The sequence below is a fragment of the Echinops telfairi genome, unplaced genomic scaffold, assembly GCF_000313985.2.
Source record: "Echinops telfairi isolate 266 unplaced genomic scaffold, ASM31398v2 ScPeMD7_1;HRSCAF=3_0, whole genome shotgun sequence".
Classification (NCBI taxonomy): domain Eukaryota; kingdom Metazoa; phylum Chordata; class Mammalia; order Afrosoricida; family Tenrecidae; genus Echinops; species Echinops telfairi.
The window spans coordinates 74,587,007-74,595,778 of NW_022103896.1; the positions used below are offsets into that span (position 1 = coordinate 74,587,007).

The window sequence follows — 8,772 nt, forward strand, 5'->3', positions numbered from 1 at the left end:
CGGACACAGTGTCAAGCTTGACGCTCATGAGTCCTGGCCCATTCCTTACTCCAGCTTTGCGACGCCCCAGAGCCTTCGTGTTTTACGTCTGTAAAATGGCAATTAAGATCCCTATGTTGGCTGGAGAAACAAATATGATCATTCCCGTGAACACGAAGCACATGACAGAGAGGCTGGTACACGGTGCTGTGGTTCTGCTGCTGAAGAGCGAGGCAGACCTCAAAGCAGGTGCGAGTTAGAACACATTCTAGGACCCAACTAAAGGCACAATAATAAAATATGTGATCCAATTTAACACTTAGGGCAAAATGGTTAGCATTTCACTGTGCTTTCTGAAATCATAAGCTACACGAAACTAGGTATTTCTATTTCCTCCTATCCCATAGAAGCCCTGGTGTCCAGTGTGATGCACAGAGTAGACAATAAAGATTGGCCTCTTGTGATGGCTTTAAAAATGTTTGCACTAGTGGGACAGTCAGGGCCATGAAAGGCAGGAGCTTCCAAAAGCTCCTGAGGCCCGCCCCGGGGCAGCCCTCCTCACCCAGGGCCCCGCCCTGCAGGAGGCAGCAGCTTCAAGGAGGAAGGTTGAGGTAGGACCCCTTGCCCCTCGCTGGCTTTGGCCCCCTCAGTAAACTCCCTGTGGGAACCGGGGTGGGGGGTTTGCACCCAGGGTTTTATGTCTTCTGTAAAATAGACTATTTCCTGGTGGCTTTTTTTTTTGTTTAACTCCACGTGAGTAATGAGGTGTTATACCCATCTTTGGAGTCCTGGTGGTGTAGGGGATTAAGTACTGGCCCCCTCATCACAAGGTCAGCGGTTCAAACCCCTCCGTGCTCCACAGAAGACAGCCCTCCTTCTCTTCATGGAGAGATTCCCAGTCTGGGGAGCCTCGGGAGCAGGTCTGCTCCGTCCTGGGGGGCAGCTGGGAGTGGAATGAAGTCCATGGAAGCTGTTTAGGATCTGATACTCATCTCTCAGAAGGCTGACTTTCAAAAAATGCATCATAATGCTCATGATTATTGGGGAAGTTGTTTGTTTTTTTTAATCCTCCTTGTCAAGCCTCACCACTCAGTGCTGAACTTTTGTAAATCCCTCTAATGTTTAAGCTAATGTAGCTGATCCGTAATAACAATGAGCAAGTCGGCTCTTAACTGCATGTCTGAGTCTGATGTCACACAGGTGTCTGTAGCACACGGAAGGTTCTTCTCAAGTGGCGGCCGTCTGTCTCGTCTAAACTTACGTTTTGTTCTCGATTCTGTCCAGGAGATGTACGTGTAAGGAGTAGAGCAGGATTTGAAACCGAAAGAAGAGGTTCTCATCCATATATTGATTTCCGTATTTTTCACTGTAAGTGTTGCAAGCACAATGTTTCTCTCAGTCTTATCCTAACCTAACCTTCAGATCTTTGTAAAATTGTATAGCTTTCCAAGGGGAAAAAATGAGTATGTTTGGGATGTTGTCAAAAAACAACCAGATTGTGATAGTACTATATTTTATATCTAGATCATGTTTATAAATGTTCAGATACCTTGAAAAGAAGATGACAGTAAACCATGAACATGGACTTGTTTCATTCTCTGAATTTTTCAATGTGAAATTACTTTAGTACATATTTTTTCTCCCTGAGAAAGATATAAACCAAAACAAAATGATCTTATTTCAAATGACGTACACTACTACAGACAAAAATGTTTGCAAATGATATTTCATAAAAGTTCTTCTTAAGCTAATAAATTTGAGGGGGTTTGGTTTGGGTTTTATACTTAAAAATAGGAGGGTGCTTCAGAAAGTTCATGGGAAAATATTATCTTTTCACGTCTTCACAAAGCTTTGGAAGCCCGTTGTCTGAAGATGACTGGTGGAATGCGTAAAACAAAGAACATTCTATTTGAATCTGGCTCATAGTGGACCAAAACGTAACAAACAGAACTTTTGGAGTTCTTAAATATTGAATGCATGAGTCTTTTTCTTCGGAAGATGAATGTGTGGTACCACTAGATAGAGAAATTTGATTAACACTCAAACTGAAAAGAATTCCAAAAACTGGGCTAAGTATAAAGACAGATTTGGATGTCTCAGAATGCTGTATTTTAGGCCACTTTCCCCAGGAGCATCTACTGATTTAGGGAAAAGTAGATGAAAATGTGAGCAGAGCTTATGACAGACTCTCAAAGCTAGCAAAAGGAAACCAGGCATTCATAACCCCCATAGGCTGGAGGGCTTGATATTAGTTAACCTTCCATGCTTAGCTTTTAGCCCTGAGGTTGCATGCTTTAGAAATAAATCCCATTTTCATAATAACTCCCATACTGATTAGATTAAGGTAGTGGTTCTCAACCTTCCTAATGCCGCAACCCTTTAATACAGTTTCTCATGTTGTGGTGACCCCCAACCATAAAATTATTTTCGTTGCTACTTCATCACTGTAATTTTGCTACTGTTATGAATCAGGTGACCCCTGTGAAAGAGTCGTTTGACCCCCACAGGGGTCTCGACTCACAGGTTTAGGATTGCTGGATTAAGGGACTGATTTGAGTGCCTCTAGTCACGTGCTATAAAAGTAAGTACAAATTTCTTTTTTGAGTGGGGGGTGACATTATCCTACGTCTCAATTTTAGGTTTTGTTTTGTTGTTTTCTTTCAATGTGTACTGTCAAACACTTATTTAAAAATCAAAAAGGCACAAGAAGTCACAATAACATGACTGAAAAATGAAGAGCAACAACAGATAATAAAAACAGATTCATGGAGGAGTTTGATAATGCAATTATTTTACAGGGGCTTTAAAATAACTAAATCGGTATATTAATGAGCTAAGAAAAAGAATTGAGAATTTCAACAGAAGACTGGAAACTTAAAAAAATAGAGAATCAATTGGAAATGCTAACAGTAAGAAATATCATACTTAACACTTTTCCTATTGAGTTTCTCTTTAAATGGAAAATTGGAAAGAAATGAGACAATTGGTGAAGTGGAATATGGTAACAGCAAAATATTTTGAATGAAACACAAAAAGACAAAAGGATAGAAGATGTTAAAATGCATATCGAGAGAAAAATGCATATAGAATGTGTTCTGGCTATCAATTGCCTTGTAGCGTTTCAGAATCGCGTAGGACCTGGGATTTTATTCCGGACAGCCTATTACAGCATCAGGAAACACGAGACTTTGGGGTGAGAGACAAGGGCATTCTGGCCGTGCGAGCAGTCTGAGCAGCAGATCGCAGCAGTTCTCCTCCCTCTCCAGGCCCTGCCGCAGCCACACACTGGGGTCCTGACAGATACTGTGCACACATGAGTTTCTATTGCAACTGCGGAACAATGAACTTGGGATTTTACCCCTTTTAAAGTAAGCCTACTCTTGGTGACTGGCTGCAAACACAACTGAGACCAGTCCCCAGGTAAAGAGTGGTCAGGACTTTGCATTCTAGGCACACCCAGCAAGAGTGCATAAGACATATGAGGCTTCTGTAACATTCTTCCTAATAACAGCAAATGATCCCAGAGGTATTAGCAGAAAACACCTGTTTGTGAGGCTTGTGATCCTGAGAGTCAGGAATTCTATTAAGGCATAAAAGTGTGGACCTGTCTCTGCTCCTCGGTGTCTTGAGATGTTTCTGATGGCTTCCCTGGGCCGTATCTCGGAGACTTTGTTCTTTTTCATGCATCGTCTCCATCCAGGATGGCCCTGTGCTCACCTGTCTAACACCAGGGTTGGGTGCTGGACTTATCTCAAGGCAGCTGGGCTTTTGAGATGGTAACTCCCTGCCCCCAGAGCAAGCAGTCTAGAGAGAGTTCCAGAGGCAGGAAGTGTAATAGCGTCTAGTCTTAGGAGGTCTCACCCTGAAACATGCACCATCTCTGTGCCCTTTTGACTGTGATGCCATACAGTTGGCTCAGATTCAGGGAGAGAAAATGCCCCACCACCACCACCACCTGCCAGGGGAGCGTTGTTGGCACTACCTGCCAGTGGGACTCCAGCTGGGACGAACCAGGTGTGCAGAGCAGATCTCCCAGGGTCTCCAAAGCAGTGGGTGACCTTTCACAAACAGATCTCCAGGCCGACCTTCGAAGGCACCTCTGGGTGGGATCAAACCATCAACCTTTCAGCTAGTAGCGCTTCACCATCTGTGCCACCCATGCAGCTCTGTCAAGGCAAGACAGGGTCAAAGAATTGCCATTCGTCGGCGTGGAATCTGGCATGGAGCAGGTGTCACTCAAGTCTCAAGAGCTCGGCGAGAAGGAAAGAGAGGCGGTATTTAAGGAGAAAACGGCGGAGACATCTAAAAACGTCGCCACAGATTCGAAAAGTCTTTTGACGCTAGCAGAGTAACCAGAGAGCTCCACAAAGCTGTCACTTAGAAAGCCTTAAAAACCAAAGTCAAAGAGAAAATCACTCAAAGCAAGTGGTAGGGGAAGGCATATTACTTTCAAAGGAACAGCTCTGAGGTTGCCAGAAGTGAATTCTGTTTCAGCAGACATAAGGAAGCCAGAAGACTCAACCGATAGCTCCAGACTTCTGGAGAAAACAGAGAACCCGCCAACCTGGCATTTTATCCACAAGTTCTTTGAAAGTGCAGAAGGCAAAAGGACCCAGTTCCTAACTTGCTGTTATCTGAGGCCAGCAAACTCTTGGTCGGAAAACCTGAGGAAGATGTGACAAGAACAGAATATGATAGCCAATATCACTCAGGAATATAGACGAAGGTTTCTAAAGAATATATTATCAAGATAAGTCCAGTAGTATATCAAATGAATAACATTTTGGATCCAATTTGTATTTTAAATCAGTTTAATATTCAAAAAGCTATCTATGTAATTTAGCACATTAATAAAGGAGAAAAGTTTTGAATCTCCCAGCAGGTGCTAAAAAGAGGACTTGATACAATTTAACATCCAGTATTTGGCAGAATTTTGAGCAAAAAGAATATTTTAAGATCTGTCTCAACATACCAAGCTGTCAGTCATAAGACAATAGCCTTGTGCCTACAAGGTCGACCAGTTAAGTATAAGTATTTATTCAAATGTACAGACTAATAACTAATGCCAATGATAAAGAAATTAAAGAATGCCACCAATTTCCTTAGCTTAAAATCAAATATGCAACCAAAATTCATTGATGAGTATAAGCCGACTTGAATATCTGCTGAGGCACCTAATTTTACCACAAAAACTGCATAAAAAAATGTGCTGGAAAACTCAGCTTATACTCGAGTATATATGGTACTGACGGTTGGCATGTAAAACCTGGGAACAGAAAAACGATTGGTACTTGGAAATTATGGCCTTGGTCGGAGAGATGAGGTCAGAGTTCACGTAATAGTTTGCCAGATCGATGACTTAATTCATTGCAAACACCTCTTCATCGACATGAATATGGTGGATATACATGTGAACATCAACGGACAGAAGACACAGGAGTTCTGTGACTCTAAATGTCAAAAGCCGTCTAACAAAGCCTGCCTGTGGAAGAGGACTTCCCACTTAAAAACAGAAGACCTGCCAGGGGATCGAGTGACACGTTGGCTCCAACAGGCGGCTCAAGCAGGGACTGGGAGGGTGGTGCAGGACCAGACATGATTTTGCTCAGTTGGATATCAGCTCTCTGTGAGTCAGAAGGGAGTAAGGGCACAAAAGTGACTCAACCTAGGTGCTGTGGCATTTCATTGGGCTGCTAACCCCAAGGTCAGCAGTTCAAAGCCAGTGAGGTTTGGGATACAGATGTAGGATAGATATAATTACTCAGTAGTAACAACAGCCTCTTAGATATGTCTCTTGTTCTTTTTGAAGGAAACAAGAAGAAAGAGGAGGTATTGGTGGTTCCGTGATAAAATTCCTTCCCTCCCTGTGGTAGAGCTGTGTTTAATTCCTAACCAATGCACCCACAAGCCCAACACTGCCTGTCAGTGAGGGCTTGCGCGTTGCTCTGCTGATGAAAGGGTGTCAGAGAACACCCGGATGAACCAGGAAGGCTTGGTGGTCTACTTCTAAACACCAGCCAACAAAATCCCTCTGCATTACAATAATCGAATCGCTTTCATTGTGTCTGCAGCCTCCGCGAGCCAGGAGTGGGTCGGAAGGGAGAGAGACAGGGAAGCCTTTGGGGAGGACTTAACAGATGATTGAATAGCTGCCGATTTTTCATGTCACCATTAATCAACTTGACCTTTCAGTAGACTACTGGTCAACTGTATTTTTACAAATAACAAAACAAAAACTCACTGCCATCAGGTCACTTCTCATAGTGACTCCAGAGGGCAGAGAAGAACTGCCCATTTGGACGTTCAAGATTGTAAATCTTTATGGTAACAGAAAGCCTCATCTTTCTCCTTTGGAGAGGCTGATGGTTTCGAACTTTTGATCTTGTGGTTAGCAGCCCAATGCATAACCTCTATGGCACTAGGGTTCGGTCGACCTTATCGCACTAAATTTTAAAAGTAATAAAGCAACAGTAATCTGCATGGGAGACTCACAATTACATGCCGCTGCATGGCTTTGTTTTTACGTGGCTGAGACGGTAGCTGCAGGGCTCCCTCTGGTGGTCCGCTGGAGCACATGCTGGTCAGGTCTAAAGACTTTCTGTTACAGACCTCTTTTGTCTACTAACTGAATACCAGTGGAGTGTTTTTTGGCCATTTGGATGATAAGAGAGAAGAGTATTTGAGAACGATTTGGGAGTAATATTGCTCAAGATTTGAAGACTCTCCAACCCTTTTGTTTTCTTAACCCAGAGCCTGCTCTTTCTGACCACTTGGTAATGTGAGGAGGAAAAGGCACGAGGAAAGCCTTGCTTCTAAATTTCCCCTGCCAGCTCACATGCATTTATTTGTTTATAACTTTATCTCAGAGGAGCCAAGAATGTGGTGCCAGAAGGATACTATAAGAAGTCATCTTTACTTTCATTAAGTAACAACACTCCTTTAAGTCTGGTGGAGACGGATCAGCTTGCTCATGGTCACCTGCTGAAGCAAACGGCTCCCTGAGCACAGACCCAGCCGTGCCCACAACTCTTCTGATTCACTCACGAAGCCGTGCGGCTGTCTAAGCTGGGTTGGAATGTAGGTAACCATGTGAACTTGAACAAGCCCGGGACAGAAAATAAACAGTGTGAGCCTGGCCGGAGCTGGGCTGCAGGGAAGACGAATGCTGTAAATTAAACAGTAGTGCACTTCATAGTGCACAATGAGCTCGTGAGGAAACACGGGCAATAAGGTCATGTCTTACGGAATCGGGCCACGGGGTGAGGTTTTGAGTAATCGGCTCGATGAAAGTCCCTCTGAGTTGGATTGTGCTTTGTGTGTTGTTTGTCTAAGTGAAATACCTGCTAGATCCTCAGAGACAGTTTCCCTATTCCCAGTCCCCTGGATATCATCTTCTGTAGACTCCTAGATTTTAAAAGAAGACTCTGGGTAGTACAAATAGTTAACCCTTTGACTGCTCACCCAAAGGTTGAAAGTACGAATCCAAACAGAGGCTCCTCCAAAGACAGATCTGGAAATCTGCCTGCAGGAAGTCAGCCACTGACATCCAGCGTGTGCAGTGTGCTCCGACACACGTGGGGCCCTCTCTATGGGTGGGGACCAACGCCACCATCACAGCTGCTGTGTGTGTCTGCTCAACGATGATGGAAATAAAGTGCTTTTTTTAAAAAGAAAAAAAAACTGGCCATTTAATTTTTCATTCTTGGCTTTTCACCTGGAAATCGAAATAAAGGGTCTGCTCTCTCCCGGAGTTGTGGCATAGGGCCAATTCGTACAAACACTTCGGTTAGCTAGAAGGAGTATTTCATAGCTAGTAGGCGCACAGACTGGATATATCCTCACCTTTTGCTCATTTTATTCCAGCCCCATCTGAAGTTGAAGTTTCTGTCTCTGCCAGAAATATCAGGAGATTACTAAGTTTCCAGCGCTATCTTAGGTCTTCGCGCTTTTTTCGTGGTACGACAACCTCAAGCTCTCTAAACATTTTAGATGATGATTACAGTGGACAAGCCAAGGTGCGTATAGCTTTCGGAAAACAGTACATTTTTAAATAAACCTAACGAAGACCTTTTATTTTTCTATTTGGTACTATTCTCTACATGGTACCCATTTTGTCTGCAGAAAATAAGTTGGACTCATTTATTAGGTTTTTCCTTTAGGAAAGCGATATATTTTATAATTTGCTATAGAAAGTGATATAGTTTATAATTACAGAGCAAAGGAAATTACTGAAATAACTAAAGCAATTAAGATATTTTCATTTATTCTGACACTAAGAACAAGGTGTTTCATAGCTTATTAAACCATAAAACGACAAAGGATCTTAATGTTGGGCATACTGTTAATGATTTCTCGACCAAACACCAGTAAGACCGGGAGAGCAGAGGGACTTGTGTGCGTTCACGCAGCTGGTCAAGGGCAAACCTGGGTTAGAAGGTCTGGCCTCTTAACTTCCAGTGAAATGATTTTTCATAGTCCTCCTCCCATCAGTGTGGGCTTTAGAAAATGTGGGCCTCTCTTCATGATAGCGGGTGCATGTGAGCATTGCTTATGCTGCCCCACATAATAGAAAGAAGACCGTGGGCCTCTCTTCATGATAGCGGGTGCATGTGAGCATTGCTTATGCTGCCCCACATAATAGAAAGAAGACCGTGGGCCTCTCTTCATGACAGCGGGTGCATGTGAGCATTGCTTATGCTGCCCCACATAATAGAAAGAAGACTTTCATGACAGCGGGTGCATGTGAGCATTGCTTATGCTGCCCCACGTAATAGAAAGAAGACCGTGGGCCTC

General features: G+C 43.4%; 1 protein-coding gene across 1 annotated transcript in view; it reads left to right on the top strand.

Annotated features, from left to right (window-relative positions):
• Positions 1-8,772, top strand: part of PDE7A (phosphodiesterase 7A) — a 40,704-nt gene that overhangs the window by 10,987 nt on the left and 20,945 nt on the right. Inside the window, exons 3-4 of the mRNA XM_045290991.1 lie at positions 1,264-1,347; positions 7,843-7,994. Of these exons, the coding sequence (XP_045146926.1) occupies positions 1,264-1,347; positions 7,843-7,994 (236 nt within the window). The remainder of the gene's footprint in view (positions 1-1,263; positions 1,348-7,842; positions 7,995-8,772) is intronic.